Raw genomic sequence first — 21,774 nt, 5'->3', positions numbered from 1 at the left:
AGCACCGAGCACGAGACACAGCGAGGTTGTCTTTCTGGTGGCGCGTAACACAAACAGAGCCGAAGGGGGCCAATACTTTTCTACTTACTAGAGAGCTGAGTGTAAACAAAAAAGAAAACAAAATCACGGCACATTTTCTATGAATTTGGCTCAACTGCTGTTCCACTCTACAGCTCCATCACTGTGCTGCACCCTCTGTAGTGAGCATGTATAGTGAAGAAGAAGCCGTTTGGGATTGGGCCTCGCCTGAAAATACTGGACATTTGTCAGAAATTGGGATAAAAATCAGCAGAAAAAAAAAGAAAGCATCACTGTGGATAAATGAATAGAAATGAAATTGAAAAGAGACATAAATTTTGACCCCTTGTTTGTCCGTGTGTCTTATTTGGATTCAGTACTCGCTATGACTTTAGAATAACTGCGTCTTTATTAACCTGAATATTAATTCATTTGATGATCTATTGTCTTTTGTCTAGAAGTGTGTGTGTGTGTGTGTGTGATTCATGTCTCTGTTTGTGTGTGCTGCTGTGATATGATATGATATGATGTGAAAAAACAGCTGCGTATTTTACGTAAATATAATCCAAACACACAGAAACACAATAATATAATATATAAGAACAACAATTTGAGATCAGTGCTCTAATCTCCACATTAGAGCCCTAGATAGGGGACAGAGTGTGCACTTCTGAGGCACCCAAAAGTAACCAACCCCAAAAACACTGAATTACAGATTTTTAGTGCTAAATTTTTAAAGATTTGTGTCAGAATTAAAGGGGAATTTAATTGATTTAATTGGAGTTTCCTGCTGGACAACATCAGTGCAGAAGTTCATCACTGAGTCACGTGACTTTAACAGGGATGTAGTAAATCTTACACAGATACACACGTGAGAAATGGGTTTTGTTGCTGGAGAACATCAACTGAGCTTCACTACGTGCTATGGGGTGTTAGCTAAAGCTAAAGCTAAAGCTAATCCTGTCTGCTGAAGGCCTCACTGCTATCAGAAAAAAAACAGGAGTGTGCTATTAATAGAGACGTATTTCGAGAAGCAGGTTCTAGAGAAGGAGAAACGTGCTTAAAGTGCGTCTCGGTTAGGTCTCGCTCGATACCACACACACACACACACACACACACACACACACAGGGTTGTGAAGGAGGCCTGCTATAATCCATTTTCAGCATGGCAGTCGTCGCAGGCAGGCTGGGAAACAGAATAAAAACTATTTCATCACTAAAGCATTCGGTTCCATTGACACACGAATTCATTTAAATATTAATAAAAGACAACGTTATGCTAGTCTCTTTATACCCTTATCACATACGTTATATGTATTTATCGTATATACATATATGGCTGTTATGAGTCTTTTGGGATTCAGCTGCTCACTGTGTTCATAAATAATGGCGCCCCATGTGTAATGCACATTAATGAGTCAGTCAGTTTATACAATATGTATGAAATAAAACACAAAGCGGTGTGATGGTGTGATGAAGTGGAGTTACTCTTACCACCCTGGCGTTGATTATTTTCAAAAACAGCACTTAAGCGTATATTTACTTTTTAATGTTGTGGAGCGTTTTTTTCCTCCTTACTGAAAACTTCACTGTACGAGCTGTTACTATAGAAACGATAATGTATAACGATAACGAGCGCATTAAAATAAACCTGCACTACTGTCAGTTACAGGAAATTAATCAACACCAGAATTCAGCAGCGCTGTGGAATAACTTGCTCACAATGTTCACTTTAGATGTAGTCTGTCTAGACGTCGACTGGAAGTTTAGAAAACAGATGGCTGAAGTGCAGAACTGCAGGACGATGTACAGTAGCACAGTTAAATTGCGATACGGAGATAAAAATGTTTTTAAAGTTTAATAATAATATCGCTGCTTTCCAACAGTCCATCTGGGACGTAGGCTGCGAGGTAGGCGGCGTTTTTTGAGATATAGAGTCTGTCCCACTCGGGAGGCGGCGTAAAGACGGCTGTGTTATAAGAGTCCTTATTTTTGGATGCAGTGATAGTGCTGGTGTGTGTGTGTGTGTGTATGTGTGTGTCCTTCTCATAGAGGACAATCCCACAGAGTCAACGAGTGGAGTTATTAAATAAAGTACTGTGATGAATATCGTAAACTGACCTGTAACCTAATGCACATGGATGGTCTCTGTGTGTGTGTGTGTGTGTGTGAGGGGGTTGTGGGTTCTCAGTATGTCTGTCTGTATGTGTGGGAGGAGTGTCTGTGTGTGTCTGTGTTTATGGCTGTGTGTGTGTGTGTGTGTGTGTGTGTTTTGGGGGTTGTCAGGTCTCAGTATGTCTGTGTGGGTGTGAGAGTGTGATGAGGTCACACCCAAGGTCAGCTGTCAGTCCTCCTCCTGATTTCTGTGTGTGTGTGTGTGTGTGTGTGTGTGGTTGTGTATTGGCTTAAAGGCACTGAGTAGACTTATTACTAAAATAATAATAATAATAATAATAATAATGTTTTTATGTACTTATTTATTTATTTCCTTGCTTACTAGCCTGCCAGATATTAAACAGGAAGTAAGTAGTAAAGTAAATGAAGTATACCTTGTGTCTGAAACGGCCCTCTCCTTACAAACACCGCAGTGCATTATGGGTATCCTGTTCCAACATTTCGGGACAGAACTAAAAGTATAATGTTGAAAAATAGGGAACTAAGGCACTAGGGAATAGGGGTGACTTTTAGACATCAAAACATTATTATTGTGTGCAAGGCTAGGTGTAATTAACCCAGCTAGCTGTGTGTCAGTATCACACTGCTACACTGTGATAATAAACATTTGATCAGTTACGAGTTACGATGGCACTGCGATATAAAGCGTTATGTATCCAAAGATTGTTTCTACCTGCTCAATAACAATATCAATGTCTGTTTAATCATTATTATTGTTTTATATATATGTATAGTGTAACTTGATTTTTGTTCCATGAATTGTTATGATGTGCTACTCGGGCATTCACAGTAGACGTGATACTCAAGCAGTTACGGTAGACTCGTTCCTCGAGCATTTACGGTAGATGTGTTATTCAAGCAATTATGGTAAATAGACATGCTATTCAAGCATTTACGGTAGACACATTACTTGAGCATTTACGGTAGATGTGATTCTCAGGCAGTTACGGTAGACGTACTACTCGAGTATTTAAGTTAAACACATTACGTGAGCGTTTGTGGTAAACATTTACAGTGAACTTGCTACCTGAGCATTTACGGTAGATGTGCTATTCAAGCATTTACGGTAGACACATTATTTGAGCATGTACGGTAGACGTGACACTCAAGCAGTTATGGTAGACGTGCCAATTGAGTATTTAAGTTACACGAGCATTTATGGTAAACATTTACAGTGGATTTGCTACTTGAGCATTTACGGTAGACCTGTTACTTGAGCATTTACGGTAAACCTGCTTCTCGAGCATTTATGAGGGATGTGCAATCCAAGCATTTACGGTAAATGTGCTTTTCAGTCATTTAAGCAAAAATGGGCTACTCAAGCATTTACGGAACTTTCCACCACTGTTAGCTTATTTTTAAAAAACACACACACACATTCTTCTTATTTATATATTTCACAAATATATGTAAAGATCAATGTTCTGATCACTGATATTAATTAAATTAACCTCTATATAATGTAATATTTTAGTTATAACATTTATAAAGTATAGTAATGGAGTTATTCAGGCAGTGTTTCAGTGTTATGTGTGCACTAAACAATGCAGCTTGCCTTGGTCTTTGGGGTGTGTGTGTGTGTGTGTGTGTGTGTTGTGAGAATTTAACAGCCCCCGGAAGGCGGAGTTGGGGGGGTGTTGGGGGTGTTTTAGGGGTCATAAACCCCCCACCACCCTTCCATTTAGGGGGATGAGTGAAAGAGTGGATGAGTTTTGGCCTTTTTACAGCTGCAGCTGAGACTCAGCCTTGACATTGGCCCTGGTTCTCGCTTTTGTGTGTGTGTGTGTGTGTGTGTGTGTGTCCTCGGAGTCACCCTCTTCCCGTACACCCCCTCTACACACCCGAGGTGTCCCCAGATGCCCTGGGATGATGTGAGGTGGGGGTGGGAAAGCAGGGGGTTGAGATTTTTAGAGGTTTTTGAGGGACCTTATGTGCTTTTCAGCGTCAGCTGGTTGGGGGGTTTGTGTGTCTCGTTGTGTTTGTTGTCTCCGGCGGCGCCTTCATGATCAGTCCTAATGATGAGCTAGTTGTGTGTCTGGCTTTTGTGTGTGTCAAGGGTCTGATTCGTGTCTGCAGACATGATTTTCATTCAAATTTGTATCACTTGAAGTCTGGTCTGGTTTACTTTGTCGTGAAAGCACGCTAGTCTCAGTTGTATACACATTATTCTGCTTCCTGTGTGAGTGGGGTGCCAATAGTTTCACTCAATAGATTAAAGCATACTGTTATGTAAAGAATAAAACATGACAGGTTGCAGTGGTATACTCCCCAATGTGAAGCGTGTGATTTTCCTGTAACAGCATGTTCCCGTGTGTTTTATTCCTCTTACACCACAACAGTCTGGCCCTGAGTACAATTTTATACTTATTAAAGAACAACACGTCATACATTTATCTGTTAATTCATGTTGTCACTTACGTTATAGCAGCTATAAACAGCTGTTCCCTCACCAACCTCTCTTTATTCTCTCTCTTGAGGTTAATAAGACAGAAAAACACAGTTGTTGTGTTACCGAGAAACCGTAAAGAAGCGTAAACTCCTCTGTAGATCGTCTGCGATACATGTCTCTGTGCGTGAGAACTAAAGAAACAATACCACATTAGAACAAATGCACTGATATAATCTTATTATTTAAATGACCAGAGTCTTGCTGTTAAAGAAAATTAATCAACACCTTCTGACCAGTTCGATTTGCGAATTCAGCAGAAAACAGTATAATTCATAATGATGGTAGATGTGCTACTCAAGCATTTACAGTATTTTCCACCACTGTTAGCTAAGTTTATTGCTTCTTTCTCCTCTTATAATGGACAATTACACATCAGTACAAACAATAAAACATTGCTGAACAGCACAAATGAAATGAAATCAGTCGCTTCTGTAATTAGCACACAAATAAACCAGCAGAAAATAAAACCTGGAGCTTAACGTTGAAGTTGATCAGTTCATTATGTGACATTGCCACAAAACTCCTGGCTCACCTGCTTGTTTTGATTACACAATAAAACAGTTTAGCTAACGTTAGCTAGCTCTGAAGAGGTGACGTCAGCTAGTTAGCTGGCTAGCATTAATGTTTAAGTAAGAGGCTAGTTATTATATTGTGTAATTAAAAGCAAGGATGGTGAGGGAGCGACTGTTTACAGCTGCTGTAACGTAAGTGAGCACAGGAACACGGATGTTCCACAACATTAAATGTACCTATAAAAGGATAGAAAGTATGACCTGATGTACTAGAATAAGTAAATAAAAATTGTTAGAAATTTGCTGTGTAAGAGGAATAAAACACTAAACAAAATAAATTTTGTTTGTTTGTTTTTTACTTTTATTTTTATTATTTACTTCTAGCTGTTGTTCCCATATTGCTTAATATGTATACATTTTAGCACAAAACGTGACTAGCTGAGCTAAAGTTCGGCTCAGTGCTACATATATTACGTACCTAGCTTGCTAACCTTTAGAAAGCTGTTCATGTTCGCACATAGAAGAGCAGTTTAACGCTGAGATGGTGGTTGAAATTGTTTCTTTAATAGTATTGCTAAGTGTAATAGTCAGATTTTTGGAGTTTCCTGCTAATCTTTGGGCTAAGCTGTGGCATTCTTTCTCTAGCTAACGTTACACTGTTGTCCTGCTCGTGTTAGCTTGCTAATAGTGATAGATGACTTGCAAAATTGTACACATAATAATATAATAGGAATCTAAGTTAGCTATAATGCTAGCATGAACAAGCTGTGCTGCTCAGCTTCACAGTTGCTAGCTTGATATTTATGCTAACATGATGTTAATCTGTTTAAAAAGGAACTTTTTTTCTGTCTTGGTTCTGTGGTTGTTTTGGGGTCAGGACAGATTTTTCTGGGTAAAAGTTATGCTGGAAGGATGAAGAATGTTGGTTAAACGCAGTAAAAAGAAAAAGAAGAAGGACGTAGGCCGCAGATTAGCCTGGAGCGGTACTGTCGTGCCAGTTCCTTCTCAGGAATGCAGACCGTTTTGTCGTTTTTGTTGTTGTAAAATGGTGCAGCCAGACCGCAGACACAACACCGCCACGCCAGGCATGATGTTATCACACTGAGTGTGTGTGTGTGTACGTGTGTGTGTCTCACACTCATAAACACACACTCATTCATCAGGCATGCATGGGCTAGGTCGTGCTCCCAGACAACAACCCCCAGCTTTTCATTTTCCCCTGAGTTCAAAGGTCACGGATACTCCCATCTTTTGTCTCTGTCATTGTTTAGCGTAGCGCTGGCTCCGTCCCAAATGCTAAAACTCACGTCTGGTTAGCGTTAGCGTTCATCTCACCAGAATGTCGGCCATTTTAAGAAAAACACCAGAACATGCAGAATCCAGTTGTAACAAGACTACTCAGTGTTGTTCTCAGCAGTTGATGGGTTACCCATAATGCACTGCAAACATGACAGGTCGGGTATAGTGAGCGTGCGTGTGTGTGTGTGTGTGTTGTGTAGATTTTGTTCTTTGGAGTTGGGGGGGTTGGGGTTAAAGGTCATGTGTCACTCTGACCCTCATTATGAAATTCAGATTCATCAGTGAGCTGATTGTGCTCAGTTCCAGCCTTCTGTCTGTCTGTCTGTCTGTCTCACTGACAGCAGCTGCAAGCAATCAGACAGACAGATAGAGAGAAGAACAGAGAGAAACAGACTAAAACAAAAGCGAAGAGAAAAGACAAAAGACGGAAAAACACAGACAGGGTGAGAGAAAAGTAAGTGCCAAGATCTCAAACCAGGACACAGAAGAGAGAGAGAGAGAGAGAGAGAGAGGGAGAGAGAGTAAAGAAATAAAGAGAAGGAGAGAAAAAAAACAACAAGGCAGAGAGAAGAAGGAGAGATAGATAGAAAGATCAAACAGAAAGATTGAAAAGGAAAAATACAAAGCGGATACAAAGAGATGGACAGACAAAAAAGAAAGACGTGGAAATTAAAATAGATAGATAGTCCATAGAGATGGATAGAAAAAATATAGATGGAAAGAACAAAGAAAAACAGGTAGAAAGAATGAAGGAGATAGACAGCAGGACATACTGACTGAAATAAAAAACAGTCAGGATGAGACGAAGAAAAAAGATAGAAAAAAGAAAGATATACAGAAAAAGAGATAGTCAATAGAAAGAGATACAGGCAGAAAGAAAGAGAAAGAAAGAAAAACATTGGAGGACCAAAGTTTCAGAAAGACAAACTGACAAAGAAAGAATGAAGAAAGCAGCAGATAGAAACAGTCAGAAAGGTATAAAGATATAAAAAAGACAAACAGAAAAATAGATAGATAGATAGATAGATAGATAGATAGATAGATAGATAGATGAAGAACACAGACAGAAAGAAAGAAACTAAGAACGAAAGACAGACCTGCAGGGATATTAAAAGCATTAAGGAAGACAGAGAGAAACGTGAGAGAGAAAAAGTAAGAAAGAAAGAAAGAAAGAAAGAAAGAAGGAAAGAAAGAAATGGAATCAGACAGAGAGAAAGGAACAGACAGGGAAAGAAGGGAAGAAGAAAAGACAGATGGCCAGACAAACAAATAAAGAAAGAGAATCTAGTGGGTGAAAATTGGGAAAAAGACCAAACTGGTTGAAAATGGGATTTTAAACATCCAAAAAAAAAGGAAAAGAACGACAGAGGACAGAGAGAACGATGGACCGGTCGGAATATCGCACAGCTGCGGTGTTGGGAATGTTCGCGTCTGTTCCCAGCCCTTGAATTTCCTGTTTCCGATTTTGTTCCATCTTTTTCCACAAAGGAATGAAAACAGTGAGGTAACATTAACAGTGCTGAAATAACGCTGTGTTTACATGGACCTCGGGAAAATCACGAGAACATTGTTGCTAGGCAACTGTGTCAAAGCAGAGCATAAGCTAGCTAATGACTGAGGTGAACAACTTAGCTAGCTTTCTCACTGTGAAGTCTTTTATTACAGACGATGTGAAGATGCAGCGAGAGCGGAAAAGAGACAGAATTGTAGAGAACATCAACATTTACCTCAGATGTGTCGATAAATTTCTAATAAAACACTCAGAACAGCTGAAATTACAGCGTAATTACACGTAGCATCCAGCGCTAATTTAACGTTCATGGATTCAGTCGTGTTGAGAAACACGATAAACGTAGCGACGTTCACTCCAATCATGCAGGGTTCATGTGAAGGACATGATCTCTGGATAAAAACACATTTTGATTGTGTGTGTGTGTGTGTGTGTGAGACACACACTTCCACCAGAGAGAACACGGTGTAACGGAGTTCCTTTTTAACAGGAAATAAACTCCCGTTTCAGGAGTAAGATGAGTCAGCGGAAGAGAGATAAAGGAAGGAACAGATGGATGGAGTGATTCATCAGGAGGAGAGACGAGAGGAAAGCAGGAGGAAGACGAGGGAAAGACAGAGAGAGAGAGAGAGAGAGAGAGAGAGAGAGAGAGAGGAGGATGGAATTGCCTAAGTTAAAACCTAACATGAATTTAGAAATTTATTTGGAAAGAAAGAAAGAAAGAAAGAATGTGGAACAAGACAGAAAGTCAAACTGACAAAAGGAAAGAAAGAAAGAATGACCAAGAGTGACATACTGTCCAAAGAAAGAGAGAAAGAAAGAAAGAAAGAAAAGGGAAAGAAAGACAGACAGAAAGAGAAACGTGTCAGAAAGGTAAAAGAAAAAAGGCAGATGAAAAGATAAACAGCAGAATGGCAGTGAAAAAAGAGAAAAAACTAGAACACAGAAAAAGAAAGACTTAAATAAATTAATAAAGAAAGAAAGAAAAAAGAAAGAAAGAATTAACAGGATGATAGCAAGAAAGAAATAGGACGGAGAGAAAAAAGAAAAGACAAAATAAAGACAGATAACGAGATAAAAAGATAGAAAGAAGGAAAATAAAAATGAAAGGACCAACTGCAGGGATATAGAAAGAAAGGGATAGACAATAAAGAAAAAGACAGAGAGAGAGAAGTAAAGAAAGAGAATAGTTCTAATCACAGTGCATTCTGGGTAAAATCGTGCCGCTAATGAAGTGACGTAACCCTTAAGATGGCTGCCGATGAAGGGGAAGTGGACGAGGGCGCAGTAAAACCTGTCTCACTGCGCCGGTGACGGAGGGGAAGACGAGGAGGCGGAGGAGAGGCAGACAGGCGTGTAAGACAATATGGTTAGCGTTAGCGGCGGGAGGACGGGGGGAGTCTGGGAGCAGGTGGTGTCTGAGCCGCGGCTTATCCTCCTCAGAATTACGCCGAGGTTAAATAATTCAGGGAAAAAGCGGGCCGTCTAGACACGTCTGACTGAGACCGGGAGAAACACAGACGCTCCGGTGAGGAGATTCGGAATAAATTACATTAATGTACAATCGAAATACAGAAAAGACAACCTGAGTGAAAACAGGGCGAGAACACTGCTAAGTAGTGAACACTTCAGCAGGGTTTAATGCGCCCTACTTCCCTACAGCGCTCCGTCCTCATTCCCTCACTCTCTCTCTCTCTCTCTCTTTCTCCCTCACTCTCTCTCTCTCTCTCTCTCCCTCTCCCTCACTCTCTCTCTCTCTCTCTCTCTCCCTCTCTCAGACTTTAAGCGATCTGATCTCATTTGTTCCGTTCTGCTCAGTTTACTCACCTCGCTCGCTCTCTCTCACTCTGTCTCGCTTTTTGTCTCTCTCTCTTACTCTCTCTCGCTTTTTCTCTCTCTCTTACTCTCTTTCTCTCTCTTTCTTTCTCTCTCTTTCTCTCTCGCTTTCTCTCTCTCTCTCTTACCCTCTCTCTCTTTCTTTCTCTCTCACTCTCTTTCTTTCTCTCTTACGCTCTGTCTTTCTTTCTGTCTTTCTTTCTCTCTCGCTCTCTTGCTTTCTCTCTCTCTCACTCTCTCTCTCTCTCTCTCACTCTTTCTCTCTCTCTTAGTCTCTCTCTCTCTTACTATCTCTCACTCTTTCTTACTCTCTCTCTCTCTTACTCTCTCTCACTCTTTCTCTCTCTCTCTTAGTCTCTCTCTCTTACTCTCTCTCACTCTTTCTCACTCTCTTAGTCTCTCTCTCTCACTCTCTCTCTCTCTCACTCTTTCTCTCTCTCTCTTAGTCTCTCTCTCTTACTCTCTCTCACTCTTTCTCGCTCTCTTAGTCTCTCTCTGTCACTCTCTCTCTCTCACTCTTTCTCACTCTCTCTTAGTCTCTCTCTCTCTCTCTCACTCTGTTTCTCCTGCACCTTGAGTGTGAATGGAAAATGTCTGTCACGCCAGAAAAAGAGTTCACCACAAGCTGTTTTCTTTTCCATTTTCCTTTTTTATAAAAAAATGAGAAAAAGAGGGGGAAGAAAACCTGGGAAGAGAGAAAGAAAAGATCCAGAAATGTTATAAGCTGTTATGTAGAGACAGACGAGACTGTGACACAAAACACATCCAGAGTTATATTTTAAACTTTCATTATTTATTTCCTGTTATTTTTTGCTGCGAAAGGAAACTAATTAGAACGGGTTTATAATTTAGAAAGAAAGAACAAAAGAAAGACGTTTTGTTTCTTTACACATGGACGAGACGTGACATAAAACACGTACAAAGTTGCCCAAGTTCATTACGTATTTCCTGTTTGTGGTACAGAACACGGCTAATAATGCGCCTTGCTAGTTTTTGCTAGCTTAGTGTCATACATCAGTACATGATCTCAAGCTGCACTTAGCTACTGAAAAAAAAAAAAAAAAACACAGGACAAGTCAAGACATTAGCTAAGAACTAAGAACTGAGGAGTTAAGGAGAGGCTAAACAGTAATAAATGTTAAACTCAGCAGCTAACTCATGCTAACAAACAAACAAACGCACAGTAATGAAACACAAAGCTAATAACTTTCCTTGCTAATAACAATAACAATGTAGCTAAAGTGATTTCCTGGTACTAGCTAGCTACAGTGCTAGTGTAGTGTTTTCTAGCTGGTTTGTTGAGTAGCTACACTGCTAACTGGCTAGCATATTGAAGTAAAGTAAAGGACAGGAGCGTAAGCAGGCTCTTAAGATGGCTAATGCTGTCTAGTTATCAAGCTTCAGACTCACACTGACTAGCCGACTAGCTGCTTTGCTAACTAGCTAGCATAATAAAGCATTAAGCAGTGTAGAGATGCAGGAGTCAGTTATGCTAGTCCTGTTTAAATATAATAAAATGTTTTAATAACAACTTTATAAAACTATAAACCATATTTTATAGTTCAGGGTTACACTTAGAAACAACCGCCATTTTGTAAAGGAATTTGTGTCATTCTGGGAAGAGCTAATTAAGCAGCACGTTGAAATAAAACAATGAAGGCAGCAGAGAAATTTGGGAAAGTGAACAAAGGGCTTAATTTCAACAGGATATGATGCGGTGGATTTTTTTCCCATGATGTCTCTGTGATGTGTGGATCAGAATGAAATATTCTCTTCTTTTCCTTCTTTCTACTGAGTACCAGTTCGGCCTACATGCCCGAGAAGCCGGAGTGGGCGGTGTATGTGTGTGTGTGTGTGTGTGTGTGTGTGTGTGTGTGTGTGGGCATGATGATGGCGTGTGTGTGTGTGTGTGTGTGAGTGGGCATGATGATAGTGTGTGTGGTTAGCATGTTTGTGCGTGGGGTTTGTCGTGACGGACGATTCTCTGTGTTTAATGGCCATATTAAAAGATTCACTTCAGCTCTGATAGAAAGAGAGAGAAAAAAAGATGGAGGAAGAGAAGAAGAGAGAGAGAGAGAGAGAGAGAGAGATGATTTGAGGGGGAAAACAGGAGGAAGGTGAGATAGGATGAGCGTGAAGAAAGAAGAAAGAAATGTGCAAAATGAAAAGAAATGGAGGGAGAGAAGAAAAATGAGAGAATGGAAGAGAATAAAAGGGAAAAAGATTGACGAGAGAACGCACCTGAGAGAGACAAATACAGAGAAATAAAAAAAACAGGAATGGAAAGAAAGAGTAAAGAAAAAAGAAATAGACATGGGGGAAAGGTTGGGGAAATAGTAAAAAGAAAGAAGAGAAAGGGAAAAAATAAAATGAAATAAATAAATAAAATGAGAAAATGAAAAAGGTAGAACACAGGAAGAGAGGAGGAATGGAAAGAACCAGAGATTGGAAAAAAAGAAGAAAGTAAAGAGGTAGAAATAAGGAGCAAGACTGAAAAAGAGAAGAAAAAGAGGGATTTAGGGAGGGAAAAAGAGACAAATAAATCAGAAAAGAGGATGGCAGAGAAAAAAAAGAAAAAAAAAAGGAAGAAGCAGAGAGAGAGACAGAAATGGGAGAAAATAGAGGGATAGATAGTGAGAGGAAGAATGAGAAAATGAGAGTGAGTGTAAGAGGGAAGTGAATGAAAAGAAGGACGAGAAGCAAATTTGAGAAAACAAAAAGAATAATTGAAAGGAAAGAGGAAAAGAAAAGCGGCAGAGGCAAATCAGAAAGGAGGATGGAAGAAAAAGACAGAAAAACAGAATGAAAAGGAGTGAGAGATAGACACATAGATGGGAAAATAGATGAAGGGATAGAGAAAAGGGAGAAAAAAACAGAAAAATACCCAATTATCGCACCGAGAGTAGAAAAGTCTTTGTGCAAAGATCATGAATGTATTTCCAGTTCATTAAAAACTGACCAATTAGGAAAAGGTTCATAGTCACATGACCTGATCTATGGAGTACTGGGTATTATTTTATGAGGTGGGGTGCCAATATTTTCAAGCAGCTCCTCAGATTGTTGCACTGCCTGAAACAAATGTCTGAAAACCACTCGGGTTTAGAGTTTAAGCTTTTTAATGATCGCTTCTGTCCTGAATTCTAAAACTAATCAAATTAAAACATAAGTAAATAATTAAATTAATAAAATTAAATAAGAATCTAATCCAAATTGTTTTCTGAGTTTCTAACAACAATAAGTTTGATAGATATGTGACGTATAATTATAGTTTTTACTGTGAAACTGGGGTGCCAATATTTTTGCACGGCATGACAGACTTCTTTGTACAGTGAAGGATGTGCGTTGTTTTTCCTCCCAACCGTTAAACAAAAAAATGCATCGTTTAGGTTTTGTGGTGGTTAGTTTCGTGTGTGTGTGTGTGTGTGCGCGTGTGTGTGTGTGTACATGTGTGTGTGTGTGTTTCGGGTGAAGCCCAGCTGTTTTCCTCCTGTTATGAACTTCAGGAAACAGGAAATGGTTGTGTGAAATTCAGATCTACTGAACAAAAAGAGAGAGTGATGGAGCGAGTGAGTGAAAGAGTGAGAGAGTGAAGGAGTGAGTGCTTGAGAGTTAGTAAAGGAGTGCAAGAGTGAGTGAGTGAGTGAGTGAGTGAATGAAAAAGTGAGTAAGTGAATGAGTGAGTGAGTGAGTGAGTGAGTGAAAACCGGAATGAATGAGAAAGTGAGCGAGAAAGTGAAAGAGTGAGGGAGTGAGTGAAAAGCTGAATGAAGGAGTGAATGAGAAAGTGAGCGACAGAGTGAATGAGTGAGAGAGTGAGTGAAGGAGTGAGAGAGTGAGTGAAGGAGTGAGAGAGTGAAAGAGTGAGTGAAAACCTGAATGAAGGAGTGAATGAGAAAGTGAGCGACAGAGTGAATGAGTGAGTGAGAGAGTGATTGAAGGAGTGAAAGACTGAAAGAGTGAGTGAGTGAGAGGGTGTAGGAGTGGGTGAGGGAGTGAAAACCTGAATGAAGGAGTGAATGAGAAAGTGAGCAAGAGAGTGAAAGAGTGAGTGAGGGAGTGAAGGAGTGAAAGAGTGAGTGAGTGAGTGAAAACCTGAATGAAGGAGTGAGTGAGTGAGGGAGTGAGGGAGGGAGTGAAAACCTGAATGCAGGAGTGAATGAGAAAGTGAGTGAGAGAGTGAAGGAGTGAGAGTGTGAGTGAGTGAAAGAGTGAGTGAGTGAAAACCTGAATGAAGGAGTGAATGAGAAAGTGAGCGAGAGAGACAGTGAAGGAGTGCGCACTTCTTTATATAGACGTACGTAACACCTCTCAGTGTGTCTGTCTGGCGCTTGGCTCAGAGTGACGACAGCTCGCCGCTGCTGTGTTACTCTCACACTGTCTACTGTGTGTGTGTGTGTGTGTGTGTGTGTGTGTGTGTGAGAGAGAGAGAGTGTGTGTGTGTGTGTGTGTGAGACCTAAACCTAAGCAGATTGAACGTCTGATCTGAAGGAGTGTGTGGAAGGCTGACCTGAATTACCCCAGACGCTATGCGCTGTTCTGCAACTCTTAGCAAAAAGGGAAAATATACCATCCATCTTTCCTTTTTCATCTTTCCTTCTTTCTTTCTTTCTTTTTGGTGTGTTATTCTGTTGCTGTCTGTCTTTTAGCGCATTAGCAAAAAGCTCACCTTTGCGCAGGCCCGGTTAGCCTAGCCCTCTCCCCTTTCTCTGCCTCCTTCTTCCTTTCTGTTCTTCCCTTATTCTTTCTTTCACTCCTTCTTTTTTTCTGTATATATCTGGAATGTTCTGCTGTTAGTAAATTTAAAAAAAAAAAGTTTTGTCTGTTGAATTAGCCTAGCCGCTGCTATCCAGGTTGCAGTTGTTAGCATATTAGCAAAAGGCTCAGGCCTCAAACAGGCTTTCTTTCTTTCTTTCTTTCTTTCTTGTGTTAGACTAGCCCCCTCCTTCTTCTTTTCTTTTCTTCCTTCATTCTTTCACTCTTTTATCTGTATCTGATCTGGTATGTTGTTTTGCAGTTGTTAAAATATTAGCAAAAGGCTCAGGCCCTAAACTGGCTCTTAATCTATCTATCTATCTATCTATCTATCTATCTGTATGGTATAGTTGATTATTTTCCTATAACAGCATGTCCCCAAGTGTTTTGTTCCTCTTATATCGCAGAAATTTTTTACGTATTTTTTCCGTAAAACGTCGGCAAACAAGTGAGTTCCTGTTGTCACTTACGTTATAGCAGCTATAAACAGTCGTTCCCTCACCAGCCTCTCTTTTTTCATTCTCTTGAAGTTAATAAGACAAAAAAAAAGCAGCTTGTCGTGTTAGCGAGAAACAGCAAAGAAGCGTAAACTCCTCTGTCCTGCTGAAGATGCCGGAAAACTTAAAGTTACAGCTTTACTCTGACTGTTACAAAGTGCTGAAACTGGAGACTCCTTCCATAAATATTACAAAAACATCTCCTTACTCCTTACAGAAAACTTCACATCAACTGTTTTTAATCTGTTTATTGTTCATGCAGCTCATCTGTGAATGAGCTGTTACTATAGAAACGATAACGTATTTGAACAAGCACATTAATATAAACTCTGTGAGTCGCAGCTGCACTACTATCAGAGCTGCTGTTCTAGAAAAATAATCAACATCTTCTGACCAATCACAATCCAGAATTCCAAAATATACATTATACTACCTGTATATTTGCATGGTAACGTTTCAAATCCAAAATAGTGCACTACTCCTCGTTCCCTACAAGTGTATTATGAATATTCTGCAATATTTCAGTTATTTCTTGCTGCAGTGCATTGTGGGATATCATGACTGCACTGGATATTAAAATTTTATACTTCTGTCATGACTACAAGAAGTCAGAATTTCCAAAGTAGTGGAGTTTGTAGTGAATAGGGTGTGATTTTGGAACGTTCTTCTTCATCGCCCCCTAGTGGGAGGAATGAGGAGTGCAGTACAGAATGTTCCTCTCTCTCTTCAGGGTGATTTGTGACTATTGAGTATTAAATGTACGTATTTTATGTAGAGTTTAAATGTGAAAATATTCAATCTCTCTCTCTCTCTCTCTCTCTTTTCATCAGCTGAACTGGAGTTTGTTCAGATAATAATCATAATCGTGGTGATGACCGTCATGGTGGTCGTGATCATCTGTCTGCTCAACCACTACAGACTGTCGGCCTTCTTCAGCCGCCACCGCCGGGGCGGAGCCATGCAGCCAGTAAGCGTGTGTGTGTGTGTGTGTGTGTGTGTGTGCTGAGTGGGTGGGTGGGTGAGTTCACGTTCTGGTCTTTGTCCTCTGCAGTTATGAATGTGGGCGTGTGTTTCCTGCATATTTGTCCTGTGTGTGTAAGTGTGTGTGTGTGCAGGAAGTTGGTGTGGGTTGCACATTCTGTTTGATGTGCATGACATATCTGACACAGCTCCAACATGTGCATGCCTGCTTTCAAGCCTCTGTGTGTGTGTGTGTGTGTGTGTGTGTGTGTGTAGCAAGGCACTGCTAGACTGCTCATAGTGACACAGAGCGAAACAGAGTGTGTGTGTGTGTGAGAGAGAGAGAGAGAGAGAGAGGGAGGGAGGGAGGGCAGGGAACAAGGGGAAGAATGAGAGATGCAGAAGTGTTTAGTGCAGTAAAGTCTCATTCTGTGTGTGTGTGTGTGTGTGTGTGTGTGTGTTCTCTCAGAGCGGATGTTCGTGGCCCACAGACAGTCTGGTAACACAACAAGGAGCCACAGAGGTACGTAAAGAAAGTTTTTCTTATCTAAATCAAAATCGAATTATTGTGTTAGTGTTTGAAGTGGTGAATGTTGGTGTTTGTTCGGCTTTTTGGTGGAGATTATTGGGCTTTGATGTGCGCTGTGTAACATTAGTGTTTATCGTGTTTGGTTTTGCACTTTGGCCGTAAGCTGTTTACGTTTGATAGAGAGTGTTAGTGTTTGATGGTGTGTGTGTGTGTGTGTGTGTGTGTGTGTGTAACTTTTTTTGGTGTTTGGAAATGAACATAGACATACATTTGATGGTAAAGATGTTTGAGGCTGAATGTTGGAGTTTGGTGCCGTGAAAATTAGTATTTTTTTGTTGGCTGATGGAGAATGTTGTTTTTGATGAAAAGTGGTGTTTAATGGAGAATGTTGGTGTATGATAGAGAATGTCAGGGTTTAATGGAGAATGTTGTGTGTGATGGTGAATGTTGGTGTGCGATGGAGAATGTTGTGTGTGATGGAGAATGTTGTGTGTAATGGTGAATATTGGTGTTTAATGGAGAATGTTGGTGTATGATAGTGAATGTCAGTGTTTAATGGAGAATGTTGGTGTTTGATGGAGAATGTTGGTGTTTGATGGTGAATGTTGGTGTTTGATGGTGAATGTTGGTGTGAGATGGAGAATGTTGGTGTTTGATGATGAATGTTGGTGTGATGGTGCATGTTAGCATTTGATGGTGAATATTGGTGTTTAATGAAGAATATTGGTGTTTGATGGTGAATTTTGGTGTTTAATGGAAAATGTCAGCGTTTGATGGTGAATGTTGGTGTGTAATGGAGAATGTCGGTGTTTCATGGAGAATGTTCGTGTTTTCTGGTGAATGTTGGTGTTTGATAAAGAAAGTTGATGTGTGATGGTGAATGTTGGTGTGTGATGGTGAATATTGGTGTTTGATAAAGAAAGTTGATGTGTGATGGGGAATGTTGGTGTTTAGTGGAGAATCATGCTGTCTGATACAGAATGATAGTATTTGATGAACAATGAAGTTGGTCTTTGATAGACAATGTTGGTGTTTGATGGAGAATGTTAGTGATTGATGAATGATGAAGGAAGTTGGTCTTTGATAGACAATGTTGGTGTTTGATGGAGAACGTTAGTGTTTGATGGACTATGATAGTGTTTGATGAATGATGGAGGAAGTTGGTCTTTGATAGAGAATGTTGGTGTTTGATGGAGAATGTTAGTGATTGATGAATGATGAAGGAAGTTGGTCTTTGATAGAGAACGTTGGTGTTTGATGGAGAATGTTAGTGATTGATGAATAATGGAGGAAGTTGGTCTTTGATAGAGAACGTTGGTGTTTGATGGAGAATGTTAGTGATTGATGGGGGATGCTGGAGTTTCATGAAGAATAGTAGTGTTTCACATGTTGGTATTTAATACTCTGTGTACGTTAATATTAACAGATGAACGTTGGTCTCTGTGTTGTTTAAAGATAAATTTTGGTGGGTAAATATTAATATTTGAGGCTGAATGTTGCCATTTGGTGTTTGCTGTGTTATGTTGGTACTTTATTCCAGTAGATATTGGAATAGTATTCAGTGGTTTTGGATGAAGAATGGTGTTGAATATGATTTTTCTCTCTCTTCACTCAGGTGATGTTCGGGCCACGGAGTTTCGATCGTTTCGTACCTCCTTCGTTTATCCAGAGGGAGCAGTCGAGCCGTTTCCAGCCCACCTACCCACAAATGCAGACGCAAATCGAGCTCCCACCCACCATCTGCCTGTCAGACGGCGAGGAGCCGCCGCCGTATAAAGGCCCCTGCACTCTTGCCCTGAGAAGCCCCGAGCAGCAACTCGAACTGAGCCGCGCTTCTGTGCGAGCTCCGCCCAATCGCACTGTATTTGATAGCGACATCATGGACGTTTACGGGCCCAGGCCGCCCAGCACACACTCGGGCAAGAGTGCCTCGTACTCGCGCCTTCAGGGGCAAGGACCACCGCCCACTTACAGCGATGTGATTGGTCGATCTTACCCAAACTTCACCTCCTCCTCCTCCTCCTCCTCCTGTTTCTTGCACCAGCACAGCAATAACGCACCGCCGTCCAATCAGAGGAAGGCGAAGGATGGAAGACGCGACAAACCGACTTGACTGACAAGCACAGAGTGGGAGGGGCTGTGCTCTTTGGACCCTGTTCATAAATATGCGAAAGGGGGTGTGGCTTCCCTCCAAGCACTCATTCCCTTGCACAATTTAGTAATCCAGAAAATCGAGGAACCAAGCTTAAGTGAATATCACTTTTGTATACTTTTTTTTCATTTTAATTATTTTGCTAAAACTTGTGGGCCTCGTGTGGATGTTCAGGCTTGTCGGCAACTTTCTGTTCCTGTTTTTTGTACGCTTTCTTTTGTTTAAGATAATCAACTTTTTTTTTTTTGCAGATCGCTCAAGAAACTGCACAGGATACAGGATTTTTTTTTTTTTAATTTGTTTGAAGTTTTTTAACATTCATGCACAAAAAAACCCTTAAGTTCTTAACCAATCGAAATCCAAATTTGAGTGCCATGATTCGTCGAATTGTTCCTTAAATCTCAGTGATATCATCAGAATGCAGAGAAAAAATCTACATTGCACTAACTTTTAGTATTTTTTTGGTCCATATTCTAATTTTTAAGCATATTTTAGTATCCATTTCACTTTTGTTTCTTAAAACTAGGGACTTCTGATCCAGCCTAAAAAGATCCACTATTAACCCACAAGATGGCACTTAAAAAAAAGGGGGTGTTGTTTAAATTCTGTTCATTTTTCTCATCAAGTGTCATTTTTCATCCTTTCAAAATAGCACTTTAAAACTTGCTCGCTTCAGCATGGTCCAAATGCAAGGGAATCATGGGAAACGTAGTCTTATGCACATCCACAATGTCGAGCACCTCTCATTGGCTAGCTTCTTTCTTGTTTTCTTAGAACTGCCTTGAGAACCGAGAACCGCTGGCGCTTAGATTTACAAAGGCTCATAAAAAAGCCAAATTCGTTAGTTATGAAATATTCCTTTGATGGCAAACTTTGTTACGCTTAAACGTCGGCCATCTTGTCTTGGGTCAAGTGTTAGCATGATGTTAAGTAATGAACTAAAACATTTTAAGAAGTTTAGACTGTAAAGTTACAAAAATAACATTCCTGTGAAGTTCTAAAAAAGTGTCATGTCTAGTGATACAAAAACAAACATCACGGGAATGTTAGCTTCTATTTATACAACTAAAAATGTTGCAGAAATGCTGCGTAAGAACGCAAAAACATCAGATTGAACCTTCTGGGAACCAAAAGTAAGGTTCTGAAAACGTTCCGCTAACCTTAAATTGTTCCAATAAAGTTTTTAAAGCACTCTCGTTCACTGACAGGAACATGTACAGGAATACTCTGTAGAGAGTCAGATCAGCATGCTAGCTAGCTAGCTAGCATCCTAACATGCTGATCAGAAGGCTTGTTAATCAGTTAGCCGAAAAAGCAACAGTTACAAACCGGGTCATGTGACATCACCACTAGGCTTTTTCTTAATTTGTTCAACTTGAAAGCATGCTTAGTCTAAAATGCTGTTTGTAATCAAACACTGTAGTAGTTTCGCAACATTAGCTAAGCTAATTACAGCACTGCTTTAAGGCTAACTAGCTTACTAGCCAGCGTAGATGTTACCTCTCATTTTAGTAGTCACCTAAGTTTGCTAACAAGATAGCTAATGTTTGGCTAACTACTATATTTTGTAATTAAAGCCAGTTGCTAGGATTGCTACCGAGCCTGCAACAAATAATCTGGGGAAAAATAGCTAATAAATGAAAAATTAAACAGCGTCATCCTAACACCGTTTTTATTTTTAATGGCATCAAGTCAGTGAGAGTTTGAAATTGGTTGAGTTGAGTTGATTCAGCACTTAAGATGGCGTTTCGACTAAGTGGAAGTGAAAAAGGGCGTGTGTCGAAAATCGCAAGACAGCTGCCGTACTACGCTCAGTGCGATTCCATCAGCTCTCACTTGCTGTTACTCATCCTCGCTGTTTGTGTGTGTGTGTGTGTGTGTGTGTGTGTGAGGTCCTGCTGCTGCTATGCTAATGCTAACGTTATTGCTAATGCAAATGCTAATGCTGCTCTCTATTGTCTCATGTTCACGTGTACTTCATTTTTACATGTTTAATCTTCATTTCTTTCTTCTCACGTGTATTACCGTTGCATCCACTGTTTAAAACCTCCGAGTGTTGATTATATTTTATATTTTGACGTTTGTTGCATGTTTCTCTGAGCAGATTTGGTGCCTAAAAATTGTGGTAAAGCAGAAATAGGAACCTTTTCACTTTGCACTCCAAACCCCAAACACCTCCCAACCCAACCAAACACCCCTCCACCCACCCACCCAAAAAAAAGATCCCTCCCCACCTTCGTTGTGCCTCACTTCCTACGGTGCTTTTTTCACAAGTCCGACTTTGTTTATTCGTACTGTGCTGTATAAATATATAACTTGAAAATATTATGCACATATCCTACCCAATGGGTAGATGAAAAAAACCACAAGAGAACAAATGTTAATACTGTAATATAATGTATAGAAGATATTACGATGAGAAATTTAACACGGCGGCATCAGGTTTTTTGTGAATGCCCTGCAATTGTGCTTTTTGTCTTTTGTAAAAAACAAAACAAAGAAAAAAAAAACAAAAAAGAGATAATAAAATAATACTACAGTATAGTCAAAACATAAGTTACAAAAAGTACTTCTTATATTTTTTTCCTATATCTGCTATGTGATGATTATGAGGCGGTCGCATACAGGACAAAACTCGCTGCTGCTTTTATAACTTCCAGAGAAATTATCATTATTAATGCCAGCGCTTGCCATTTATTTATTTGACTTTTTTATTATTATTATTATTATTATTATTATTATTATTATTATTTAGTGAGTGATAGATGTTCGGACTTTAAAATAACACAGAACAGAAGAGCTGTATCTTATTTCACCAAACAGACACGAATGGAGAGTTAACAAATAAAGGTTTTGGATCATATACAGTTTGGCGTCTTTTTTTTTTCCTGAGTAAACACATCAAGATTGTGTTTCTCTGAAGGAGGTGTAGAAGGGTATGAAAAATTTACAGGATAATAAATATTTATAGTTATTTACAGAATGATCCATTAAAGTGAGATAAATTCAAAGGTTGAGAAATTCAGGATAATAAATTTAAAGCTTGCTAAATTTACAGTATGAGAAATTTACAGTATAAATTTAA

At 39.8% G+C, this 21,774-nt stretch overlaps 1 protein-coding gene across 1 annotated transcript in view; it reads left to right on the top strand.

Moving 5' to 3' along the window:
- The window catches only part of ldlrad4a (low density lipoprotein receptor class A domain containing 4a), a 23,421-nt gene extending 1,869 nt beyond the window's left edge, over nt 1-21,552 (top strand). Inside the window, exons 2-4 of the mRNA XM_026945975.3 lie at nt 15,879-16,015; nt 16,478-16,531; nt 18,153-21,552. Of these exons, the coding sequence (XP_026801776.1) occupies nt 15,879-16,015; nt 16,478-16,531; nt 18,153-18,650 (689 nt within the window). The 3' untranslated portion in view covers nt 18,651-21,552. The remainder of the gene's footprint in view (nt 1-15,878; nt 16,016-16,477; nt 16,532-18,152) is intronic.
- Nucleotides 21,553-21,774: the final 222 nt, after the last annotated feature.

This window comes from Pangasianodon hypophthalmus, chromosome 23, assembly GCF_027358585.1.
Source record: "Pangasianodon hypophthalmus isolate fPanHyp1 chromosome 23, fPanHyp1.pri, whole genome shotgun sequence".
NCBI lineage: Eukaryota > Metazoa > Chordata > Actinopteri > Siluriformes > Pangasiidae > Pangasianodon > Pangasianodon hypophthalmus.
This window is presented reverse-complemented; position numbering and strand designations above follow the sequence as displayed.